Raw genomic sequence first — 27,468 nt, 5'->3', positions numbered from 1 at the left:
TCCATTAACCTTGGTAAAAAGCAATTGAGTTCTCTGCTCTGAAATATTTAAGAGTTTAGGAATTAGGCCTTAAATTAATAATCAGTGAAATAAGAGAAGTCCCATTTTTAAACAAGGAAATCCTTAACATTTAAAAGTTAATACATATGCATTGGTCTGACAATGAAAATAAGATGAAGAGTTCAGAAGTTATTTCATAATTTAGCCACAAAACTCAGATATTTGTTTCAACAAATGTTTATTGAATGTATCTCGTGTGTGGAGTACTAGACTAGTCGGTGTTCAGGATAAGAGGAGGTCTAAAGCATGAGAGCAGACTCCCTGCACTCACAAGAAAATTACCGTGTCACATCTTGTTCACCTTTTGTGAGCTTTTCTAAGTTTTATTTGAATATTCGTTTGGCAGTCAGGCAGACCTCTGGAAAATATCCATGAATATCACCAGGCACTACAAGGAGATAGAAGGAAAAAAAAGTACTTAAAAATAAATTATAGTGATACATAGCCTGTATTTCTCCATCAGAGAATAAGTTATGAGCCTTCCAAATGGCACAAGATTTGCCCCTCTAATTGTATCTTCTCTGTCCTGCCTTACTTTAATGATTTTATTTGGAAAACTTTCTGAAATGGATTATAGAGTTACAGCCTTTCGTAAACCATACATTGAGTATGATCTGATCTCTTCATAAGTTAGCTCCATTATTCTCAACGATAATAATTGTATTGTGCTATAGTAATGACAGTATCTGTAGGAAGTATACAGTATACATAGCTGTTTGCCCCCACAATTCTTTTTAAGCAGCATTTTAAAAAATCACTTCCCTTGCTATAGGAAACTTAAATTTCTTCCCTTGCTACAGAAACTTAAACTTAGAAAGACTCTATCACTTTATGACTCTTTGGCTTTTTGTTTTTCCATGAAGCATAACCAAACTGGTAAAACCTACAGAAAATAAAGTGCAGTTTGTCCATACTCTTTCATTTCACAAATACGTTTTAATCCTAACTCTTTAAGTCTCAGGAGGAGTCTGAGGAGAAAGCACTCTACTTGTTGTGACTCAGTGTGGAATAAGGAGCAATGCTGTGAGCAACAGGAACAGCTGTTCTCACTACAATCCCATGCCAGGTTCCAAGCTACTTCTTCCTCGTTGACTCAGAGCAGCAAATGCTAAAGAACTGGGCAACTGTAGTTCCTCTGACCCGTGCTTACATCTAGCAGAGATAGGAAATACCATCAATTAAGATCCCTTCAGTGGGTAGCTTAGGGAAAGTGTTTTGCAGAGATGCCATCACAGTCCAAGGAAATCACCCAGGAAACTAAAGGATGTAGTAGATCCAGGGCATCACTACCCTCTGTTTCCATATGCATCTCACTCAGACCCAGCTAATGGAAGATTCAGGACTACTTTCCTGGGTGTTCTTTTCCTTCCAGCTGTGTTAACTGCATGGCAGGAGGTGCCTTTCTTTCATTAGAGGGTCATCTCAATGTATTTTTAAAAATATACTGTGTATATAAGATTTGCCTTCTCTGGGTCATAAAGTGAAACCACAAACACAAATTGAAAATACCATTTTTCTTATGGGATGTATGCATTCATTCAATGTATAATTTTTAATTAATTAAGAATGCTTTTGAGCACTGGGTCTTTTAGGCTGTGAGTGCTAGGTACTCAGGAAACTGAGAGATGTAGTAATTGCACTTGCAGAGCTTAAATCCAGTGGAGAAGAGCAAGGTGATAGAACCAATAGTACAGTATTACAAAAACAGCTGTCACAGGGTCATGTGCCAAGTGGGGCTCACTTCTCTGAGTTTCAGTTTCCTTACCTGTTTCAGGAGAAAGTCTCACAAAGCTGTCAGGGCCTCACACTTGCTAGGCAGGTGCTCTACTGCTTGAGCCATACTCCTAGCCCATTTTACTTCAGTGAATTTTCAGAGAAGATCTCCCATTTTTGCTGAAATTGGTCTCAGATGATGAGCCTCCCACTTAGCTGGATCAACAGACATGCCTCACCATGCCCAGCTTACTGATTGAGATCAGGTCTCACTAAGCTTTTGCCCAGGATGCCCTTGAACTTTTCTGCCTCCCAAGTAGCTGGGATTATATGCCTGAGCCACTGTGCTGTGCTTGGCTTCCAGAGCTGTTTTAGAGTTTCACTAAGACAGTGTGGGTGACAACATTGCAGAATTATAGCTTAGGACTTGTCTGCTGTTGTGTTTAGTTTAAAGTAGAAGCTGGGAGAATGTTTATCTGAGACCATGTAGATAATCCATCAGACTCTTGTTAAAGTGAGGGACACAGTGCTGCACAGTGTGGGATGCAGTTCCCAGGTGAGTGTTTGAGACTCCATTTGTAGGAGCCCCTCATTCCAGGAATCATTTGTTGGCTTTTACACTAAGTGGTGATGACAGTGTGGGAACAGCATGGCTTCACTTGACACTTCATTTCACTTGACTCGTGATTGATGGCATTTTTTATTATACCTCATCAATGAATTAAGTCTCCTGGCATAGGAATACATATAAGATGCCTGTGTTAAAGTTGGCTTCTAGAATATCTTATAGTAATCTCTCAGTATTTGTGTTCACTAGTATTCTCTTCACCCTCCATTTCTTTTCCTTTCTTTCAAGGTAGAGAAATGTCCCAACTTACTTGAGACAGCCCTCGTTTATGTGTATGCCTGTTATCCCAGAACCCCATCTATTTCACATTTTAGTACTGTTGAAGTTTTTCCAGTTTGGACCTTACGTTATCTGGTCACCCTATCTCAAGCCATAGAAGAAGATTAAATGAGGAGCTGGCAAATAAATCAGTGGAATCATAAAGATCTGTGATAACAGCTGACTTACAAAGTGTGGCTCCGGTCCAGTAACACCTTGCAGTGCAAGCTATAGATTTAAAACAGTAGTGGCTGGTTACAGCTACACACCATAGCAGCTTTCCTAATGAGCTGCTGAGACTAAAGCATGTGTTTGTTCTTTCACCCTGGCCAAAATGGTAGCTTTGATATTGTCTGGTTTTGGCATGGCATGTTGGAGCTTGAAGACCACCATTCCTCCTGAAAGCCCATTAAGGGTTCATTCTGTGAGCATACACATTGAGATGGTATTGATCCCATTTTGACCATCACTCACCCATGTCAGACACCCAACAAGGGTGTAAAGTGTCCCCTCCCCACCTTGCAGCTCCCCTGGTGTGAGCGAGGCCATGGAGGGAGGTAAGGTGAAGGGGATCTATGCTGCTTCATTCTCCCTGACACCCACCCCCCCTTAGAATGAAAATCCAAAAGCTTAAAGAAAATATTCTAGAAGCCCGTGTTTCATAGCAAAGGGAAAGGTGCCATTTTGTGTGACTCTTGTAGTGCCCAATATAATGGGATGGAATTGTCCCTTGCTGCTGGCCTTGATAGGAACTGTATATAAAGGCCAAGGGGATACTTTTCTATTTTATTATATGCACTTCCAATATTTTCACTGCAGGGCAGTTTGAAAAAAGTTCAGTGCAAGTTATGCTTGGTTAAAATCAAATGCATAAACTCTGCCTTTCACCGTTGACAGCTATATTGAAGTTTAGGGTTGGTCTCTGTGCTTATGAGCCCCAAAGAAATGTGAATAAAGAAAAATCAATGGAATGGGACATTTTTAGTGCTAGCCCCCATTTTACTCTCCAGCAAGGCAGAGTGCTGTAAAGATCTCTGCTAAAACAGTGCTTCTCACCCTTTGCTCTTAATGAAATACAGATCCAGACTCAGTAGGTCTGGAATAGTGACCTAAAATTCTGGTTTCCAGACAGATCTAGAGGATGCTAGACCCCAACCCTGTGCTACATGACAGAGTAGTAGGTTGTCAGGAAATGCATGCTCAGCTGGCTCTGACTCTGGATGTCACCGTTGCACCTTACACAAGTTAGAGTGGCACAAATAGGACCCCCACTGTCAGGAGGAGTTAGAGGTTAGAGCCAGAGGGACTGGGCAGACAATGAGGGCTTAAATGTCATTCCCAGTCTAAAAATCTTGAGGTATTCCTGCTCATGGAAAGAATTGGAATTGGAATCGCAATGGCTGGCTCCTTTTACGTCTACAAGGAAAGGAATAGAGGGGAGGAGCAGGAGACTAAGAAAATAAAGAGGGAGGAAAGTTCCATTCCTTGCTGCTTCCTAGGAAAGAGGCTGCTGTTATGTGCTGTCCTTTTTTTTGTTTTATATCTAAATAAAGCAGTGGGACCACTACTGACTAGTTTGTGTGAACACTATGTTCTTAACTAAGTGTTTTCTCTTAACACAGACTCTTCAGTTTTAGGACAGAAGTCCAAAATTTATTCACATCTCTGTTCTAATTATTGCATATCAAGCCCTGTATTCAGCAATGAGTATTGAATGAGCCAAAGATTTTTAATTCTTAAACTTGTGGATGAGATAATTTAAAATTATTTATAAACACTGTTCATATTACATACATGAGTTAAGCTTTATAGAATAGAAACTGCTGTGAGCTAAGGATTTGTGTTTACTGTATGCAAAGCAATAAACTTAGGAATGGAACTCACCTTTTTTTTTTTTTTTTGGTGGCACTGGGGTTTGAACTCAGGGCTTTATGCTTGCAAAGCAGGTGCTGTACTTCTTGAGCCACACCTCCAGTCCATTTTGTTCTGGTTATTTTGAAGATGGGGGAGCTGGCCTCCAGCCATGATCCTCCCAATCTCAGCCTCCCAGGTAGCTAGGTTACAGTCATAAGCCACCAGCACCTGGCTGAAACTCACTTTCTTTGTCCTTCCCACAGTGCTTTGGTGAGGACATGAATTGACTGATATCTACTTTTTTGTAAGACAACTTGACATTTTCCATATTATATGATATATATAGGCTCCATCTTTTCTTCCTGCCAACCCACTTCTTGGAATTTACTCATAGGAAATGGCTGAACAAAGCTAAATGTAAAAGCATATTCATTAAAGTGTTACAATGTGAAAAAAATTGGTAACAATCTAAATATTTAACCACAAATGAAGATCAAAATAAAATATGGACTAAATATAAAAAAAAAAACTGTAGCCATTAAAAAGAGAAATAGTTATTGTTCCAGAAAGATGGTTCTAATATACTGTTAAAAGTTATAAAGTAACATTTGGGAGTAAACACACATCTCTAAGCACAAGGAAGAATTGGGAAATTACATACCTTTTTTTTTTTTTTCTCCTTCTTGACTGTGCCCTGCCACTGTGGAAGCTGAGTTAGAGGAGAGACAGAGCCTGGGTGCTTCAGCATCTCTTGGCATTAACTGGTGGGAGTTCTCTAATGAGTCCCTGCTATGCTAAAGCTGCTCCAGAAGTAGTTTGGGCTGGAGGTAAGACCTATGTCCTGCTTACCCATATGCAGTATCCCATATGGTCTTACTTTATTAGGCAACATTCATCCAAGACAGCTTTGCATGCCCCTTGAGCACAGGATTTAGAAGAGCACAGTCACAGAATATATGTCAGGGTTGGAAGTCATTAGGGCTGTTCATCCAGGTACAAAAAAATCTGAGGCCCAGAGCATTTAAATAACTTTTGCAGAGTCCTAGAGGTAGGTAGTTCAAGGCCATGAACCATGGTTCCCAGACACCTGGGCTATCCAGTGCTGCCACTCTACTTATCTCTAAGCTGTGCCATGGGCAATGGCCTCAGTTCTCACCAGTTTCTTAGGCCAGAGAAGAAGGTTCCAAGTAAGAGGATTTTTTTTTTTTCCTTTATGCCTTAAAACTTTAAGTTGTTGGGTCCTATGAAATACATGGAAATTCCGAGGTAGTTGATTTCCTTGGGTCTGGTGTCCTTTGGATGTCTAATAAAACATCCTTTGAACAATGCATGTGTACTGAAAACCATAAGCTGTGTGTTGGATTTTGAAGATTTTAGGAACCCTCCAAAGGTGTCCCTGTGTTCTTCTGTCCTTTGTCCTCTGCTTCCCAAGTCCTCAAGTAGCTGTCTTGCTATTTGAACTCCATAGAACTATGAACTTGTTTCATACTTTGTGTGGCAAGTATGTTTTCTTGCCAAAACAACAGTCTGGAAAGAGACATCAGGATGGTTACTAGGAAGATGCTTGAGCTTATCACATTACATGTGTCCTGATTTCTTTGTTGACTGTTGTTAAGTTGTCTTTCTAGTCAGTAATACTTTTCAGAGCTCCCAGCATACTAGACAGCTGCTTTCATTCTTGTAGTATGCTCCACTATGTTCCTATCCACATGGATATTCCATGGTCATCACCTAAGCCATGTACAGTGGCTTTCAGATCAGCTAGAAAACTTCTTACTACATGGACAGCTGGGCTCACCTGGAAACTTTCTGATTCAGTAGTCCAGGGAAAAGCCCTAGAATATGTATTCTAATAAGTTTCCATGGGATACTGATGCAAATGGCCAAGCCTCTCCGATAAGAAGAATCACTTAGGGATATATGTTAAAAATATAAATTTCATCCCCATGCCAGACTCGTGGAATCAGAATCCCTGAGAAGAGTCTTACATGCTGTATTATCAACTATGAGGGAAATACTGTAGCTACTGGGTAAACCCTAATGCAGCATCGTTTGCTTCCAAGCATCCCATAGAACAGTGGGATTTATTTACCACAGGAAAATATGTTTTACCTATCCATTTCATGCTTTGACCATAGGGTCCCGTCAGGCCCTAGAAGCATATCTCCTGGTGGCACCCTCATTTTTAAATGAATCTCAAGTCCTCCTTATAAAACAAACACTTTGTTTCAAGTGACAAACATTTTGCAAAACATATTTTGCCTGCCTTCTGAGAATTTCCTGGCATTTCTCTGAGCTCTCTTTTTAGAAGGATAGTTACTGTGTGTGCATTTATGTGTGTGTGTGGTGGGGGGAGAATGAGGTAGGAGAGAGAAAAAGAAATGTGCATTCCAAGTAAGTTCTTTAGTGATATTGATTCCACTGATCCAGTGACTAAACTTTGAGAACTTCAGAAACAGACCAGTAGCTCTCAGGTATAGCAATCGGAATCTCCCGAGGGCAGGAATCTCCAGGAGGTAACTGCATTTGTCTGTGGTGGGTCCTGAAGAGTATTTCCAATGATCACCCAAGGTTGCAAACCACTGCTGTAGGTTGTAGGATGGAAGGTTGCAGGAACCTTAAGGAAACTTATAACTTGATGGGGAAAGTAATGATGAGACCAGTGCTTCATGTGAGGATCTTATTAAAATGCAGGCTGTATTCTGTGGGCCTGGAGGTGTGAGGCCCAAGATTCTGCCTTTTTTTTAAATAAGTTAATGATGCTGTTGCCAGGTCCTGGGATCTACACTTCAGTAGCAAGGGATCTAAAACTGTTAACCAACCCATGTTCATGCCTATCAACCCTTAAGTTACTGTATTTTTTAATAATAGAGTAGAACAACACCTGCAATGACATTGAGATTTCAGATGTCTTAAATTAGAATTAATACATGTTTACCATGATCAACATTTATATCTTTTCTTGATGGCTAAATTTTGTTTTTGTTTCTTAACCCATTTATTCATAGTTTCAAAAAAATATTATTTACTTTGTGTTAGTGTGATACACACATACTAACAGGCCCTACCCTGCACCTCCATAATTGGATGTCAAAGTTCACTCTTTTTCTGAGTTCGGGATCTTGCCTTCCAGCCTCCTCCTTGCCCCAGACTCTGCCTGTTTGGTGTTAGAGCCCAGAAGGCCAAATGTTTCTAAGTGCCCTGTGGCCTTCATTTCAGGAACTACTCAGCTCTTGGCCCAACTGCGCCGTCAGATTGCACCCTCGGGTGAGCCAGCTTTCTTGGGACAGGATTTCAGGCTCGGATGCTGGCTTCAGCCCAACCGGGCAGCCTGGGCCAGGGATGAAGCCTTTTCTCTGGCAGACACCACCCTTGGGCACTTTTCCTATTGTGCTATAGTAGAAAGATCATGGCTGCCCAGGCCGTTAGCAGAGAGACAAGAAGAGGCAGGACCACTGAGTGAGCAGTGGGTTCTGCTTCACTGGACTGTTAACATTTCCACAGCTGACCAAGGAAGAAGTGGTTGCCTTCTAAACTGGATATCAGGACACTGCTGTGGCCTCTGACCTTTGAAATTGGCTAGGATTGCTTGGTGGTCCTTGCTCTCACTCCTTCCCAAGCTCGCCAGGGGACAGGGCTAACCCTCCTGGGAATGGCTATCATTGGTCAGGCTGCCTTGGTACTGTTATTCCCTTAAGCATCCCTTAGCAGGATGGGAGCAAGCAGGTGACAGGATTTACAGTCACTTCTGATTATTAAATGACATATCTCCATGGCATTTTCCCTGCTACTTCCACCATGTGCCTGTAATTTGCCTGTCTACCTTAGTTAGGCAAACGTCAGCAAAGCTCTTAAAGAATCATGAGAGTACTGTGCTTGTCCCAGCAGGAAAACTGTGACAATAAAAAAGCAAAGAATATTTGAGTCCACTGTATTAAAAAAAAAAAGGAAACCATAAGTGAGATTTATTTCAACTAAAGGAAAGCAACATTCAAGTTTTGCTGAATCTTGTGTATGACCTAGGGAGGGCAGGTTGACCTCGAATGCGACTGGAGTGCAGTAGATGCTAGTCTGCCCTTTTTTATTATGCTAAAAACACATGAGTTTACTCTTAGCTTTTAAGTGTACATTGCAGTACTATATTATTAACTATACGTACCTTGTTGTATGATGGAGCTCTAAAATCTTTTTCATCTCCAGAATCCTTTTTTTCATCTTGTAAGACTGAAACTTTCAACTCATTGAACAACTTCCTATTTCCCCTTCTTTCCATCCCCTGCACCAATGTTCTACTTAATATTTCTATGAGCTTGGTTGTTCTAGATGCCGATGTAAATGGAATCATGCAGCATATGACTCTTTGTGATGGAGCATAATATCATCGGAGTTTATCAATATTGTGGCATAGGTTGTTTAGCATACATACATTGTTTGCCCACATGTGTCCTATCTGTGTGACAGGACTTCCTTTGTTGAAAGCTGAATACTATTGTATGTATGGACCACATGTTTTTACCTGTGGGTGTACATTTAGGTTGCTTCTACATGTTTTGTATTGTGAATACCTCTGTAATAAACATAGGAATACAAATCTCTTCAAGTTCCTATTTCAGTTCTTTGAAATACAAACTCAAAGTAGGATCACTGCATCATCTAGTAGCTCCACTTACTATTTTTTGAGGAACCTCTGTATCATTTTTCACCATAGCTACACCATTTTACAATCCATGAAGATAATACAAGTGTTCCAGTTTCTTCACATGTTACCAGCACTTGTTATTTTGGTTCTCTGATAGTGACCATCCTAATGAGTGTGATTCTCCCCTTACCCTCCCATTAATCCATCTTTTAAGGTAGTGGTTTGAGAACATTTGAAATATACTAGAATCTCCTAAATGCAGATTGCTTGATCCCACTCCCAGAGACCTGATTCAGAAGGGCCTAGATGGTCTGAGAATCTGCATTTCTTGCAAAATCCCAGAAGACAATGTTGATGCTGCTGTTGTGGGGACTACACTTTGGGGGCTGCCATTTTAAGGTTAAAAATTTGAGGATTTGTATTGGTCCCTACTTTCTTAGTGGCAATCCCTGTATTGTTCAGTTTAAGTGTAATCTGAGAGATGGTCACATAAGAATCCAGACTCATAGGAGTTAAAGGGAAATTTTCCGCAAAAGCAGTAATAAATAAGAATTTTACATTTTAAATAATTAAAATACAAAATGACCAAAAAGCCTTTCAAACTACCAATGAATGTGCTTATAACTGTGCTGTTACATTCTTGTTCTTTAATGTTTAAATAGGTGAAAGTAATAGTGGTTTAGCTCATAAACTACCACCAGAAGGAATTCTTTCTTAGCAAGATTAAGACTTTACTAATATGGCCATATTTATAAAACCAAGGTTTACATTTCTATTAGGATCTGTTTTCCTTAAACCTATTACAAGATGGACCAAAGGAAATCATTAAGTACCATTTCATTGTACCCCTACTGAGTCATAAAATTATTTTCCTCTAAAGTCAGCAAAAAAAAAAAAAATTCTAATTTTTCATTTGGGGGCTGTTCTCCAGACTGTGAGTGCTCCCTTCTGTTTTATATAGCAGAGCAGCTGGTTTTCAGCCTAGGTTATCGTGATCTGATAAACTTTCACCTTGGAAAATTTCCTGGAAAGAAACTTTGCAAATGTCAGTTCTCATTAAGTGTTCAGGAAGCTGTGTGGGTCCCAGCAACGCAGCTGGAGCAGAGCCAGCGTGGAACTCTGCAAGCACTTGCAGCCTTCGTGATGGTTTTAACCTGCTCACTGGCAGCATAGCCCCTGTGCACACTCCTGGGGAGACACCAGTGTCCTTCAGGATGTAGAGTGAATGTGGCTGAGCAGTGAGGTCTGTAAGCAGTGAGACTTAGCCATGTCTACTTTGGGCTCAAGGAAGCAGATGACTGAGGAATTGGCTTTTAGTATAATTAATCCACTAAGCACGCTGTAAAACTAAGTTTTCTCTGAGCCCAGATGCAGGTCTCTAGATAGTTTATTTTGGAGGATCCGATGGATATCTGCTTTGTTTATTGCTGTATCCTAAGTGCCAAAAACAGAGCCTGGCCCATAAAGAGCAACCATTGAATGAATGGATGAACCAGTGACCTAATGAGTGAACTTACTGTTGCTTCTTCCATGCTTTCCCTCCATTATTTGCATTTTAATTTGGTCGCATTATAAAAGTACCTCCTCCAGCTTTTTAACTTTGTTACCATAAGAAATAAAATTGCAGAGGTATCTGTTTGGACTAACACAGCATAAACTTTCCCTAAAAAGAAAATCCCAGCCTTGTTTCTACATAAGAAATGAAAAACAGAATTCTGTTAGGATTCTCATTTAGGTCTTAATCTAAATCTTAATCTCATTATTGAGATTTCCCTCCACCTCTACCCCCACTCATACCAAGAAAATTATCTGCTAGATTGGAAGAGGCCAAATAGGGTTAGGTCATACTGGGCAATTTGGTTGCAACAACAAAGAGCTGGTTAATATTACCCCACTTTCACTGTGGTAAGAGCCAATATTGGAAATCACTGGAAGATAATATGGTGCTGAACTGTGGCCAGAGTTTATACTTTGACATGCTTTTAACTGTTACTTTTAATTACATTGAGACTTTTGGATGCCTACTTGAAAGACTAGCTTATTTAAAGAAAAATAATTGAGCTTTGCATTTTAAAAATTAGGGCAGAGGCACTTGTACATTTGTACATGGGTGTATTTTTAGTTTGTTTTTTGTAGAATCCATTTCCTTTGGGTGCCTTATTAGCACGAGTCTCATTGTGTCATCTTGCTTCATTTATGACTGTGCCATAGTGAGCACACTGTGCTGTACTCTAGCAGCTATACTTTTTCTGCCTTTACATGGCCATTCTTTCGCCCTGGGATGCCTTTCTGCCTTTCTTGCTCTAGAAAATACTCATTCTTTAACTGGTGTCTTCTTAGACACTCTTACCCTTTTTGAGCAAAGTAAGCCCACGTTATTATGGATTGGAATTGAACTGTGTATGCTCTCCTACTGCTTTCTCCTTTGATTGAGTCTGTGTGTGTGCCTCCAGCACTAGAGTGTGTAACCCTCTGGGAAGGTACAGTGCTATCTTATTTCTCAAAAATAGAAACAAAACTGTGCCTGGTGCCAAATCCTAAGACGTTGTAGATCATTTAAATGTAGTAAGGCAATTGATTACTACAAAAGACTGTGACACAGGTTACTCCAGAGGCACCTGCACACCCATGTTTACTGCTGCTCTATTCACAATAGCCAAGTTATGGAAACAGCCAAGATGCCCCACCACTGACAAATGGATTAAGAAAATGTGGTATCTATACACAATAGAATTTTATGCAGCCATGAAGAAGAACGAAATGTTATCATTTGCTGGTAAATGGATGGAATTGGAGAACATCATTCTGAGTGAGGTTAGCCTGGCCCAAAAGACCAAAAATCTTATGTTCTCCCTCATATGTGGACATTAGATCAAGGGCAAACACAACAAGGGGATTGGACTTTGAGCACATGATAAAAGCGAGAGCACACAAGGGAGAGGTGAGGATAGGTAAGACACCTAAAAAATTAGCTAGCATTTGTTGCCCTTAACTCAGAAAAACTAAAGCAGATACCTTAAAAGCAACTGAGGCCAATAGGAAAAGGGGAACAGGTACTAGAGAAAAGGTTAGTTCAAGAAGAATTAACCTAGAAGGTAACACACACGCACAGGAAATCAATGTGAGTCAATGCCCTGTATAGCTATCCTTATCTCAACCAGCAAAAACCCTTGTTCCTTCCTATTATTGCTTATACTCTCTCTACAATAAAATTAGAAATAAGGGCAAAATAGTTTCTGCTGGGTATTGAGGGGGTGGGGGGCAGAGGGAGGGGGCGGAGTGGGTGGTAAGGGAGGGGGTGGGGGCAGGGGGGTCAAATGACCCAAGCCTTGTATGCACATATGAATAATAAAAGAAAAAAAATTCATATAGTCATATAAAACATTGAAAAGACATTGCCTCCAGTGATAAAATGGTTATGTTAGGTTTGTGAGATTGGTTGGAGTTTTTTGTTTTTTTGTTTGTTTGTTTGTTTGTTTTGGTATGTTCTATTTTTCCAGATTTTAGACAAAGGTGAATATATTGCTTTCTTAATTTTATTATTAAGAAAAATACTATGCCATGGAAAACAGATTCTAGAACTTTTAGTTCAAAATCATTGTTTCTTCTTTTATTATTTGTCATTTTGAATGGCAGAGCTCTTACTCCAGTTATACAGCCCTAGTTCCATCCATTTTTGAAACTCCTATCTTGCTATTTGGAGATTTCTGCCTATTCTCAGTGGTCAAATGATGTTTTGGTTTGGGGGATTTTGTTTTGTTTCAGTTGAAAAAGTATTTGATTTTTTGCTAATTTATTGTTTTAAAAATGTTTTGGGCAATACTGGGGTTTAAATTCAGGGTTTGAAAGCTCACTTGCTAGGCAGGTACTCTACTTCTTAAGCCACACCACTAACCCCTTTTGCTTCACTTATTTTAGAGTCTCATGTTTTTGTCTTGGCCAGCTTGGACAGCAGCCCTCCTATCTTATGCCTTCCAAATAGTGGGATGACAGGTGCAGCCCACATGTCCAGTTTATTGGTTGAGATGGAGTCTTGCTTACTTCTTGACTAGGCTGCCCTTGAACTGCAGTCCTCTTGATCTCCAGCTCCCAAGTAGTTGGATCACAGGCATGAACCATTGTGCCTGGCCCAAAGTAATTGATTTTTTGAAAGAGTCAAGTGACATTCATATAAAGTCTAAGGAACATTAGAGTTGAAAATAAAGCACACTAATACCACGTGCAGTCCAGAAAAGAGTGGTGGTTAAATGCTGAGAGACATTTCCTGCATGTCATAGAAGTACTTCCTCATGCTCTTAAACATGTGTCCCAAAAACTAAGGTTGCAAATACGAGTGCTTTCAAAACATGTTACAGATAATTCTCAGGCATAACTTTATGTTTGAAAAGCATCCAAGCAAAGAATCCTTGCAGTAAGAATATGCATCTCTACATTAGGTGACTACCTTGAAAGGGAAGTCACAGTTCTTTTTCGGAAACAAGGTCTCACTGAAGCCATGACCAGCCTCGAATTTACAGGCTCTGCCTCTACCTCCGGGTGCTGGGATTACAGGCATGCTTCATTATACCTGGCACTGACATCACTTATTTGTGCATGTAGGTTGTTTTGTGAGAACAGTAGTGCTTTAACTCCTAGTCACATAATCACAGGGCAAAAGCATGAACTCTGGAGCTCAGTTGTTTAGCTCCAAGTATTAGTCATACTACCTATGTAACCTGAGCAAGTTCTAACCCTCCCTGTGCCTCAGTTTCCTATTTATAAAGTCAGAGAAGAGTTGTAATACTTTGTGTGGTTGTTGTGAGGTGTAAACAAGGTTATGTCTATTAAGTGTGTTAAAAAGTACCTTGAATATGATACAACCTCATCAATCCTAAGATTTTTCAGATTTGAACATCCCTGAAATGGGACGTAAGGATGCATCCTACAGCTAATGTAATTTTGTTTGTTTGTTTTTTGGTGCTAAGGATTAAACCCAGGGCCTCACACATGTTAAGCACCTGCTGTACCACCAACTTATACTCCCAGCCCCAATAACCATTTTAACATTGTTTAATTGCTGATGTATTTTTTTTAAAGACCAGCAGTACGTGATAGTTGGAATTTCAGTAAGAAACCGTGATGAGGTATGAAATGAGGTTAACTGTCATCATCATTACCATGGCTCTCACCAATACAGTTGGCATTTAATTGTTTAGCATTGCCAACCTTGAGCATATATGAAATCTCAATTCCATCCAACCATTTTTTTCGTTGGTGTCTTCCTAGAAAAAATCTAGTGAGCCATTTATCAGAATTTGTTTCATTTCAGCTAATGTGTTTTTGGGGTCAACTCATGCAGTATTTATATTTTTTGCTGTACTGTACTTGGGGAGCTGCTAAGATGTTCCTCAGTGCCAATCTCTTGAAATAAATAGAGAAGACAAATTCTTTATTTTATCTGTTGATGTCTTTTCCTAAGTCAAAGAAGTGCTTTTTCTTCTCAGCTAGCAGAACCAAGCCACCATTGTACCACTTAAGATTTACTGGTTTACACTTTCCTTCAAGGGAGAGAAGAGGCAGTTTATTGATCTGTAACAAAGAAATGGGCTGTGGCCAAACCTTTTCTGGTTTATACAATGCACTGACACAACAATCTGCATGTCATTAAGAACAACAAGTCCTCACAATTTGAGGCCACCTGTCAGACATGAACAGTAACTGGAGAGAATCGATACATAGTACACAACTGTTCTCTGCACAGACAATGCCAGTGTCCACACCCAGCAGCAGTGTCCTACTTTACTGTGATATGCTTGTAGTTCCTAATTTTAGGTTTCCTCCTTCTTTTGATTGTATTGTCCAGTTTAGGAGAAGGTGGGACAGACCAATTTGGATCTGAGATAAAGATCTTTTGCCAGGTGAAGGAGGTTCAATAACAGGAGAGAAAGAATATTGTGCCAAAGTTTATGAAGCTTGACTAGGACAATTCTGGGCACATCTCCATCCAAATACCTTGACACATACTTCATTCACCCCCAACACATGCAGCTTGTCTCTTCTTGTCTTCTATTTGGCCTCTAGGGTTTAAGTGGTGGTATTTACAAGCCACTGTGAAGCAAGAGTCCAAACACACAAAGCTAGCAAGGGGCCAGTAAACAGGATTTGGGTTAGGTTTTGTTGTTTGCTTTTAGAAGTATAATTAGTTGAATAACTTAAGAAACTGCGATTCTTTCTTTTACACCCTCTTTTCCCTACTCCTCTTCTAGCCTTCCTAGTCCCTGCATTTAAAAAAGAATAAAAAACTGTACCTGTCAGACATTGATAGACAGTCACTCTTACTCCTAAAAGATAACACTTGATCTGTCCCTAAAGCCAGCCTTTTTAATTCAGCAACTATGCACAGAGGTTATTGTTCTCTAAATTCAGTGCCATGAACCTGAACGAGTGCCCTTCTTTTCCCGGATATGTCAGGTGATTGCCCCTTACTCAGACACTAGAGCCATCCTGTCCTGGTATGCTGCCAACCAGAAACGGAGACCAGCAGGGAGTGGAAGGTTTAGAACCAAGTCTCTCCAAGTGAGCAGAGCCTCTGCTATAAACTGGAAGAGCCTGCAGGGGGGCCTGCTTATCAGAAGTGGCTTTTGAGAAGAAAAAAAAAAAAAAGACAAAAAGAAAGAATCCTTTTGAGTTTGCACAGAGCTGCTTCTACAGTAGTTGGCATTGAACTGTGTGTGGCACAAGCCTATTTAAACAATGAAGACAATGAGGAAATTTTCACTAGCTAAGCAGCAAGTTCTCACCCTGTGTGATCAAAGCCATCAGCCATTTCCTTTTCCTTACTTTTTATTTACACATATTCCTGACATCTTATAATTTCCATAACTGTTGTAGCCTGATGGTTGCCTTTTGTATAGTGTTTTTTTTTTAGTACTTTTACTTTTCTCCAATGATTTTTAAAGCAAATAAAACCTGAACTGACAAGAAGAGTCTAGATATTTCCTTTATTCATTATTTAGAAAATACTTTTATTAGTTTTTGTAATCAAACCCACATAACTAAGACCTTACATACCTAATACAGTATATTACCCCTGTACAAATTGAAAAAAATAACATTTTAGACCAACATGCCTATTAATTTCTGTAAAATATCAACTCAACATGGTAAACTGGGATACTATTTTTCAAAGTTGACAGCACAACTAACGTTTCCAAATATTTATGTGTATGTACACAGGTATATATACATATATGTGAAAAGACCAATAATAGCGGTATTACTTCAGAATAAATTATTATTAAAAAATAATAAAGTTGCTAAAATCAGGCCCAGAGAGTGTCTCATGCCCATAATCCCAGCTAAGAAGGTGGAGACCAGGAGGATCCAGGTGGAGGCCAGCCCCCCCAGAAATTCTTGAGACTCACATCTCAACCAAGAAAAGCTGTGCAGGGTGGGCATGACTGTCATCCATTTACATGCATGAATAAGATTATTGTCCAGGCTGGCTCTGGCATAAATGTGAGACCCAGTTCATAAAATATGTAAAGATAAAAGGGCTGGGGGTATACATGGCTCGAGTGGTAAAGCACTTGTCTAGCACCCTGGAGGCCCTGAGTTAACCCCCCCACCCCCAGTATCACCCAAAAAAAGAAAAATGAAAGAAAAGGAAAAGAGGAGTTAAAATCATCTATCATTGCATCACCCGGCTGTAACCATAGTGAACATTTTGGCTCATTTACTTTTAATTGCTTTTAACTTAAAGTCTGAATATACATGTACACATTTTTAACAAAATTGGGTTTAGGATTTAATTGGTATCATTTTTTTAAAAAATCAGTGATACTTAAAATCATGGTGTAGCTTAGAGTATGTGATGTTTTAGATTTTAATAACATCAGTAAGGGATTAATGTTAGCTGTCATCAGCATTATATCATCTTGGTTTTTTAAGTCAACTTACTTTGAATAGGTTACCATATGACTAACAACTCTTACATGACTTCAATGGGTACGTTAGGGTACGGTATGTTTATGTTAAATGTTTTAGAATCCTCTTGTTATTGGGCCGTCATGTGGACCTCTCAGTTGACACTTGTTTTGGGAATTCTTAGGCTCTTTTTCCTGGTTTCCTGGGTCTGGTTTCCTGGGTCTGGTTTCCTTGGGCACAGCAGAAATGGAATATTTCTGTGAGTATTATTGTTTAGTTTCTTTTTCAATGTTTTTCAAGAGGCATTTTTAAAAACCAAAGGTTAGAGCAGTATTTGGGTTTTCCCAGTTTAGTTTTTGTTTGTTTTAAATGTTGCAATTGTAATATGTCTTATTGCAGTAACTTTTAAATAGAAAATCAATATAAAATAAGAAATGTGGTGTTCAACATTAAGTCTCGTGTTTCAGAACTGTGTGCCATGCTGTGTCATTTGAAATTTGTCCAACAGGACAGTGAAAGATAATTGAAGTTTTGTTTAGTCTCAAGAGGGAATTTATTGGTTCATATTTCTGTTGTAGAAAGGTGACTGTCTGGAAGGAAGGTAAGATATCTCAAAAGAATTTCTACAAAGTTTACCTTTTTAAAAATTTGGTGCAAGATCTTCTTTGGAATTGCATTTGAATAAATGACATTGTTGAAACAGTATTTGTAAAGGAGGATAAGTTTAAACACCAGAATAGTTTGAATAGTGCTAAGGAATGACACCCATTAGGAGGTTATTTGCATTGGAAGACCATCTTTCTAAAGTAATCATCTCTGGAGAGCCAGTTTTGTTTCCTATAAGCCTTCTGTGTTTGGAGATCTTTTGGTGCCTAGAGGGTGGTGGGTCCATGGGCATGGGCCAGGCGCCTAAGCCACCACCTGGATCCTCAGTCTGGCTCCCCTCATTCCTCTTTGCTTTCTCCATTAGCAGTCATCTTTGTAAACAAAACTTGTAGATTTTGTGTTTTCCTGGTTTTAAATGGTCCATTCTGATGATGCTATCTTTACTATTTCAGGTTGAATGCCTTTGGAAACTTGATGCATAAAATCTGCATAACTCCTTACTGCTTTCTGTGACCCTCCTTGGATTCAAGCCAGCATGGCTCACATCACAAAGGTTAATGGCTGTACCTCAGGTAACTGGGCTCTGGAGTGTGTGTTAAACGCATGTCTTTTCTCAAATTAATTTTTTACTTCTCTTTTAATAATGAATGGATAGATAATAAAAAAGTTGTCAAGATGTAGGATTTCAAAGCAATTATCTGTTGAGGTTTTGTTGTTTCTTAATTAATTTTTTAGAAATTTTGCTTTTATCTTTGTTTATGTACTAAGTTTTTTTTTTTTTTGGGTGGGGGTGTACTTGTAAGGAAATATAGGCCCCAAAATGACCACGTGGAGAGGAGTGATCTGGCCAAGAGATTCTTTATTGCCAGGTGGGAGAGGGAGAGAGCAGAGAGAGCCAAGAGAGAGAGGGAGAGAGGAGGGCAGGGGCTTAAATACCCCTCAGTGAGACTCGGCATGATCTGATTGGATAGGATCTTATGGTTCATGCTGATTGGAGGTTGGGGCAGAAGGAGGATTCAAGCTAGACTTAAGGCAGGACTGTGACCCTGGGAGGCAGGACCGTGACTCTGGAAAACAGAAGCTTAAGAGTGCAGTAAGAACTGAAACCTATCGGCACCATTATTGCCAACAGTACTGGGTTTGAACTCAGGGCCTCCATGCTTGCTAGGCAGGCACTCTACCACTTGAGTCACTCCACCAGCCTTTTATTTATGTACTAAAATTGAAACCAGAGTTCTAGGCCCCAGCCCCAAACTCCTGGGATTTCACACTTCAGGTCCAGCCACTCTTCCCTGTATGTCAAATAAAAAGACATACTTGAAGGGTAGAGAAAGGAGTTTGTTATGTAGCACAAGCATGCCACAGAAAATAGCACATCAGTTCATCTTCAACCATCTTCAGGGCACAGATATAAATAAGTTTTAGATTTAAGTAGAGGAAGAATTGGGGCAAGGGGAGAAAGGTATGCAGAGATAGATGCAAAATGGAGGCAGAGATGCCAAACTCGTCTCCTGCTTTTAGTTAATCCATGGGCCTAAGTAAGGAATCCATGCTTTTCAGCAAAAGCAGTTTAAATACCGGCTACAAAAACAGTTGTGTGAATTGTTACTAAGTCAGTTCAAATGATGTATTGAGAAGGAAAAGTAGAATCCTGAATGTTGGTGTAAGTATAAGGGATACTCCTCTTGCACTTCTTTCTCAGTTTTTCTTGCACTTTCTTTCTCATTTTTTGAATGCTGAAAACCAATTCCAAGTAGCTATCATTTAATGATACAAACCAAAGGAAAAGGAAAGAAGAGATGGGTATATTCTGTAAAGTGACACTCAGAACCCTGGCCCAGAGGGGATTATGCATCAAGCTGTATTTTTAATCATGAAGACCTATATTCTGATTCTTACTTTAGAGACCTATATAGTTTGAACATCCAGTATTGCTTATGTCAGATTTGGAAAAAAATTTACAGGAAAAAGTTCAGAGAAAATCCTCCTAAGAGATGACATATGACCAGAGATGACAATCTGTCCAAAATGGTGTGCCAGAAGGGAGGGGGTAAAGGAGAGGATGAAGGGGCTGTGTGAGTACAACAAAAGTACTGCATTAGCATGTAGGAAAATAGACCAATGGAAACCATTTAAAAGTACCTAAGAAAGAGGGGAGTGGGAATAAGAAAGAGTGATGGGAGCAAATTTGATCAAATTACATTATATGCATGTATGGAAATATCACAATAAGATCCCTTTGTACAGTTAATATACACTAATAAAAGAAGAAAAATAGCATGCCAAATGTTTTATTCCTTGCTTGAGTTATCTGCCAAATAGCCTAATGAATGAGAACTGTAGTGAGCTTTCTTGTGCTCCTGGTTCTCCTGACCTAACTGGAGGCGACTAGAGATGCAGAAATGACAAATGATAGAAGACAGACATGCAGAAAGTTGGGGCCAGGTGTGCTGGGTGCTCAGATGGAGATGCACAACAGCCTCATTGCTTCTTTTCTCTAATAACTCCTCTTTTACTTTGCTTCTTCTCTTCTCTATTCTTTAAGGTCTTACTTCTTCACTATTCTTTAAAACTTTGCTTCTTTTCTATTTTTTACAACCTTACTTCTAAAGTCTTTCTTCTTTTCTGTTCTTTAAAGTCTCTTTCCTTACACTTGCTTTATCCCACATTTTCTTTAGTCTCTCTTAAAGTCTTGGCCCTCAGACTTGCACTGTCCCATGTTCCCTTTAGCTTTTCTTTAGCTTAGCTTTTCTAAAGCCTATGTATAAAGTTCTCAGTGCAGAAAACTGCTCTGGTGGAGACACACAACAGCCAGCAGCAGCAGCTTCACAAGCAGCCCATAGCCAACCAATCAGTCCTCCACCATTCCATACCAAATTCCCATCAATCCTTCAATCACTGAATCCCCCATCAAAAAACCTCATGTCCTCCTTCAGGGAGTCTTTCTTATCCAGTGGTAAACAAGGAGGTGGAGCAGGGGCATGACATTGTAACAAGAGAAACCTGCTCTCTACTTCTCTAAACGTAAACAATTTAGGAAAAGCAGCTGTGCTGCATTTTGCCTCTCGCTCTCTTCTGTTGCTGGGGCCTTGCCAAACTCAGCCTGTATATCACTGAGCACAACTGTGCTTATGTCAGGTTCTCATAGGCGTCTCATAATTCACTCCCCACAAGAGCAGTTATCATCCATTTAAGAATTCTTTCCCAGAGCCTGAGTCCAGGGTCCCAACTCTGCTGGCTCTGAGCACCCTAGAATGACATTATTGTTTCCCAGGGGAGTGTAGAATTGGTGCCAGGAGACCTGAATTAGAAACCAGGCTTAGCTCTTGGCATTGAAATACTGGGCAGGTCTGTTTCTCCATGTGTAAGACATTGGTGGTTATATCCACCTGCAAGCTTAGGACCAATGAAAACAATGGAAGTATACTTACATGTGCTGTGTAAACTCTATGTATAGCACCTTTAAAGTCAGCAGCAGGAGGAGGAGATGCTGAAGTGGGCATTCCCAGCAGATTTCAGGACTTTTTGTTTCAGCAATCTCCAGCTGTGCAAGTAACCCCTCTGGCAAGCTTGTCCAAACACAAGTTTATTCTGGAACACCTGATCTTAACCTACCCACTCTTTTGTCCCTTCCACTGCCCAGCTTCTCAGAACTTTTATAGAGTCTACTAACAGACTGCTATCAATAATAAAGATAGGAAGGACAATATCTAGCACTCATTGTACACTTGTATGCACCATGACGCTTATAGTGCTTTGCCTGAATTATCATATGCCGTCCTTGTAATAATCCTGTGAAATTATGCCATTATAATTTTCATCATCATCATTTTCCCTATGTGACAGCACAGAAGTGAAATAAGAAAAATCAGGATTATTGTTTCTCTAGTAAAATATTTGATAAGAGAAAAGACTGAAACATTGTGAAATTTCTCAAGTATAGTGGGTAGGTTTTGACTCTTCCTCTCTCCCCTGATGCAGTTTATACACTTGAGGTTATTAGTGCCCCAGGACCCTGACCCTGTAGTATTTCTGGCAAAATCCTGTCTTCAGAGGGTTAGAGACCTATCCCACTTGTCCTAGTTCCTTTTCCAACTTGGCCTGTCCTGTTCCTGAGGATGATGCAGCTGTAACTTTTCCTCCCTACCTGGTGGCCTGTCTACTGGTTTGGAGCTCTGAATCTGAAAACACAGAAAAGCTCTCTAATTTATGACTCTCAGAATGTCTGAGAATGACTTGTTATTGCAGACAGGTGTTTGGATCAGACATGGGAAGGTTTTTGCTTGTTCTTGTCACCATCATCCCTGTAAGCAAATCTGTTCAGAGCTTAGCCATTCAGTTACTTTGTATACACCATTGTATATACATGTGAGTATGATGCTGGGTATAGACAGTTTAAAATACAGAAGTGTAGCATTGTCTTAAAAAAACAAAAAAGGAAGAATTACTGGTACCACCACCACCCATAAACAAATGGTTTGGTCACTTGCCATACAGCCTTTAAATTTTAAATATTCCACATGACTGAGAATATGCTTATAAAAATTACTCTTTTACTTTTTCTCTCCCCATTTTGTATTATAAAAGAAATACCTGCCTGTGGTTTAAAAACACCCAATGCAAAAGTCTATGCAGGTCATAACTACATCAGCCTTCCCTCCCTCACAATCGTGGGATAAAGAGGGCTTACAGCTAGCAAGAGCCACTGACTGGTCTTTCCTATGAGAGAAAAATAAGTTACTTGGGTTCTTTAATAGAAGTTTTAAGTGTAAAGTATATGTGGGGTTTTTTTTTTTTCATTTTTAAGGATAATGTATTATACATGATTTTTAAAATTATACTTCCCCTAAATGTGTTGGGCCCCAGAAGGATCTCCCTAATCATACCCCTAAAATCACTGCTTTTGAGTCCATAGAACAAGAGTAGAAATAAGTAGAGTTGGGACAGTGGCAAAGGAAATACTTTGCATTGTCTAAAGAAGTCAAAGAGAAGCAGCCAAGAAAAACATTGTTAACAGTACCTTCCCTCAGAAGCTGAGTCCATCCAACGACTGATTACCTCATGTTCAAGCCCCTGTTTAGGGTTTAAACTGGGTGAGGGATGATTCAAAAGTCAATACTCTGACTTCTCCATGGGTCAGAAAAAGGGTAACTGATCTTAATGAAACAGCAGTTGATACCATAATTTGTAAAATTTACTATGGTGTAGTTCTGACATACAAAATGTGTAAAGGTTGTATAACAGAGACACACCACCTTGCTTAAGAAGTAAACTGTGCTAATGAAAATATTATTGAGTACCCACTATGTGTCAGACACTGTTTCTCTAGCAGGGATATAACAGTGAACAAAACAGGCAAGAATTTCTGCCCTCAAGGATTATACATTCTAGTGGAAGTTGATGTTTCCCGTGTACAGGTTGCCAGATAAAACAGAGCACATACTTACCCTGAAGAAGCAGTATTTGATCCTAGCTCTACTTGGAAGGCAGAGATCAGGAGGATCATGATTCAAGGCTAGCCCAGGCAAAAAAGCAATACCCTATCTCAAAAATACCCAACACAAAAAAGGGCTAGCAGAGTGGCTCAAGTGGTAGAGTGACTGCTTAGCAAGTGTGAGGCACTGAGTTCAAACCCCAGTACTAACAACAACAAAAAAAGGGCAGTATTTGATTATCTGAAATTCTAACTTAACTGGGTATTCTACTTTTATTTGCTAAACCTGGCATTTCTGCTCCACTTTGAACCCCTAAGCAGATTATATCCTCTTCCTGGTCATCTAACCCCATCAGTCTCTTCTCTGTCATGGAATTACCTCTTTTTCACCAGGGCTTTGATCTTAAATTCTGTTGGACAGGTACAGTTTTGTATTCATTAATTTAAAACACTTTATTAAAGACTGTAATGTCTTTTATTAATGTAATGAAATAGGAACATCATAAATTGCTCTTGACTGTTCTCTTATAGCTGGCAAGGAAGTAAACAGGAATCACTGATTAGGAAAATAGCTGTATTTCTTCAGGCTGTAGAGATGGAGACAGACTGCTTTTTGTCCAAGTTCCTGAGTCATGTTGTGAACTGATACACTGATTGATACCTCTCTAAACACTTAATTAATGTTATAAACTTTAATTAGAGCTTAGAATTCCTTTAGAAGCCAAATAACAAGTGGCTTATTTGTCAGATGAAGATAATAACACCTGTCCTATCTTCTTCACAAGATGGTTGTGAGGAAGAAGTAAAAAAAAGTAGCTGTAAAAAAACACTTTTTCTTTTGTTTTTTTGAGACAGGGTTTTCCAGGCTGGCTTTGAACTCAGCCTCCTGAGTGCTGGGGTTACAGGTATATACCACTGTGCCTGACTTATAAAAACAAAGTGCTAGTCAGATATCAGGGGATAGTGCCATTGTCCTTGTCTTGCTGTCTGTCATGAGCTCCTGATCTAGTCAGCACCTGCTCAGGTGCCCTCCTGTCTGGCCCTGCCGTGACACTGGTGCCAGATTTGTATTACTGTCTTCTTGCACTTACGGGAAATGAATGGATGAGAACTGTGAAGTGACTCTTATGCCTGCCATTATCATCTTTGTTTTTGTGTATCGTTGCCTTTCCTGGTTCATTATACCTTCCCTTCTTACAGATGTATCTTTTTTTCCACACACCAGATGTGTGTTTAAGATACTTGCTGAACTGCATTTAAAAATCAGTTATGTAAATTAATATTATAGCGTTTATAAAATTGGATAGGAAAATAGAGAATTACTCAAAAATCCACAATGAGTCCTTTAGTAGTATTTCTTATCCCGTCAGATGAGCAGGCTTGAACATAATTTCAGGAAGTTGTCATACATTTTGGTACTCAGCCCTTGGTTTTAACATTCTTTGCATTTTTCCAAGTCTTCATGGAAAACGATTTTCAAAGCACTATTTTCAGTGACTTTTTACTATTCCATAGACTATTTCTAGCAGTTGAATTATTTTTCCTTTTATGTTGTTGTTGTATGGAAACATTTTCCTCATTGAAGTAAGGATACAGAAAACATTCTCTTGCCTGGTCATTTTTCCTCACCTTTTTGATTATTTCCTGTGAAATTCACAGAAACAGGACAATTGGGTTAAAGGACATGGCTGTTCTTATGGCTTCAGTAACTTCTGTGGGGCTTGAATGTCATTAGCCTGGTCAGTGCTTTGGCTGTAGGTTTTGTCTCTATGATGATCTCAAATGAGGTACAAAGGCCACTGATAAGATGTGGTCAAGCAGACAGAGCTGAAGACTCCTGCAGAGCAGACAGAGCACTGCTGTACCACACAGCCCCCTCTTGGTTGTGTAAATATTTTTTCTGGGCAGGAGCATTTCTCAAACAGAACTCTGAGCCCACTGCTGTGAACCTAACAGCAGGAACTGTATGGTGTTTGTCAGGCATAAAACTACTTTACACTGACTAGTCTGGCTGGAACCTACGTGATACTTCCTGAGACCTTCTGTAAGAAAAGACACAGTATGGCTGCCTGATACTCTTGGTGGTGAGTCTTAGACCTGTCGTCTAGTTACCCAGCCCCAGAGGCAGACCATGTGTTGATTAGAAGTGGGTTGCTTTAATTGGTGGATACTCTCTGTGACTTCCCAGGGTCTCTTGATTCAGTTTGTAATAGGGTGAAAACATGTTTTCTTACTTGTGCCTTATATTCTCCCATAAATTGTATGGTCAGACAATCTGAAGAGCTGAAAGGGCAAAACAAAGTTGCCTAACATAAAAAACATAGGTAAAAGCTAGAGGGGGTCTTTTTGCTTTCAGTTATCCTTCTCTTTCTCTCCTCAGATAACAAAAAACAACTTGTTAAAGCTCTCTCAGGCAGGGGTTGGATATGGAAGTCTTTTTCCTTTGTTCAGGGTAGTATGTCAACATTAAAAATTAGGATCTGAAGATTTGATTAAACACATTAAGGGAAACATATATTTCAGGAAACTACATAAAACCTGAAAGTAGAAAGGTTATAAATAAAACATCCCCTGTGATAGGAGCTATGTTGATAGTTTTCTTTTCTGAATGTGCATTATTTCATTGATCCAAATTAATAAACCCATCCTAATTACTTATATTATTACATTGTATGAGTTTCATCCTCACATTAGATGTGTCTGCTTATTGAATTTATTTTTTAGACTATGTATTTCAACTTTAAATGAAACCATTAATCTATTGAAGGCTAATTTCACACTGAGGCTTATAAATGAAATAATTTATTTTCTTACAGTGGTGATGTTGGAGAACCTTGTTATTTTTTTAAGTACAAAGTAGCTACTTTTGAATTTCATAACTGTTAAAATGCCAAGACCACCTACAAATAAGAGACCCTGAGTTTTAGAGTGTTGCTTGTCTGGTTAATCAGAACCCTAGAATTCCTCCAGCTTCTGGAGAGGTTTTGAATATCCCTCCCTTGCTGAGGCTTGCCTGTTTTACAAACACTCAAGACTTGAGTTTTAACCTGTAGCCAGCTTCACCCTATAAGCATTCTTGCTCCAAACCTTGCACGAATCATAATGGGTTAAGCATCAGATTTCACACAGGCGATTAGCTCTGCAGCTAAGCCCAGGAATGATGATTTGTCTTCCAGTGAGTACCAGCCTTCTTGCGTGTAAGGAGGATAGAATCCAGGTGTCCTCTGTTCCCAGGGCTGGTCAAAGAAATCCTTCAGCTGGAGATTTCTGCCCACATCTTCTGTAGGTACCAATGAGAAAGAAAAAACACAAAACAAAAGTCCAACAGAGAGATTTGCTATGTTAAGAACTTGAGTTGTTGCTGTTACTCCAAGAGCCTGGTAGTCCAGTCAAAGAATCAGAACAGCTCTTCTAGAAGGATTTGCATATTCTGTGCTCTGCCTGTGCCCTGGCTGACTTCACATTGTGAGTATTGCCATTTATTTCTCCCCTCCTCCTTGAAGGGCTTGGGTGGGCTAACTGAGCCCATCAAAAGTACAGCCCATTTTGCTTCCTTTTCCAAGATTTGCCTTCTTCCTGTGTCCTGGATAATTTCAGTTTGTTTCTTTTGTGCAGTTTCTGAGAAAGGCTTGAAGGAAAAAGAATGACTAAAGCTCCCAGTTTTTCTGCTTTGGGAGTCTTTTTTTTTTTTTTTTTTTTTTTGTAAAAGACCTGTTCAATTTGATATGGCATGAAAAATATTAGTATACTACTCAGATTCCCAAAAGCAATAAGTTCTTACTCTTTTCTGGCAAAAAATTTAAAAGTTGCACTGAGTAGACTGCTCTAATAAGAACCCCAAAGAAGACACAACCTAGAAATAAATTTTTAGATTTTAAGATTCATTCAAATAGTTGTAGACATTCTCAGTGCAAATAAAAATTATTTTCTTTTTCTTTCTTGGCTTCTCTCTGGAATGAGCTGTTAACTGGCTTACTCATTTCCATATGCTTCAGGGAAAATATGCTCAAGTTTAGAGGCCAAGCTGGGTTCTGCTTTGGGGCTATACCTCATTAGGAAGTCTGAAAACAAAAGTTTAAACATCTGTGACCCATTTGTGTGTACACCATTAGTAATCTCAGCTGGTAGATCTATACTGACATGTGATCTCATCACTTAAAAATAAGTATCCTGCTGCTTTGAGGATTTTGTTAAATGTAATGACTAGATTCTTTATTGTTGCAGTTCTTACAGCAAGCCATGACTAAAATTCAAATTAAACAATATTCTGTAATATCCAGACTGTTCTTCTAAGCAACCTGCAGAAAGTAGAACTATAGACAGGAGAGTTCTGCCAAGGGACAAATTGCTGGGTTCCTGGGAGTTGTTCTT

At 39.5% G+C, this 27,468-nt stretch overlaps 1 protein-coding gene across 3 annotated transcripts in view; it reads left to right on the top strand.

Annotated features, from left to right (window-relative positions):
- Kank1 (KN motif and ankyrin repeat domains 1) overlaps nt 1-27,468 on the top strand; it is a 204,263-nt gene that overhangs the window by 127,373 nt on the left and 49,422 nt on the right. For all 3 annotated transcript variants that reach the window (XM_074051974.1, XM_074051971.1, XM_074051972.1), the window contains exon 3: nt 18,116-18,235. In XM_074051974.1, coding sequence (XP_073908075.1) covers nt 18,199-18,235 — 37 coding nt within the window. In that variant the 5' untranslated portion in view covers nt 18,116-18,198. The remainder of the gene's footprint in view (nt 1-18,115; nt 18,236-27,468) is intronic.

This window comes from Castor canadensis, chromosome 13, assembly GCF_047511655.1.
Source record: "Castor canadensis chromosome 13, mCasCan1.hap1v2, whole genome shotgun sequence".
NCBI classification, from domain to species: Eukaryota; Metazoa; Chordata; class Mammalia; order Rodentia; family Castoridae; genus Castor; species Castor canadensis.
The sequence above is the reverse complement of the archived record's forward strand: the minus strand, read 5'-3'. Positions and strand labels throughout refer to the sequence as shown.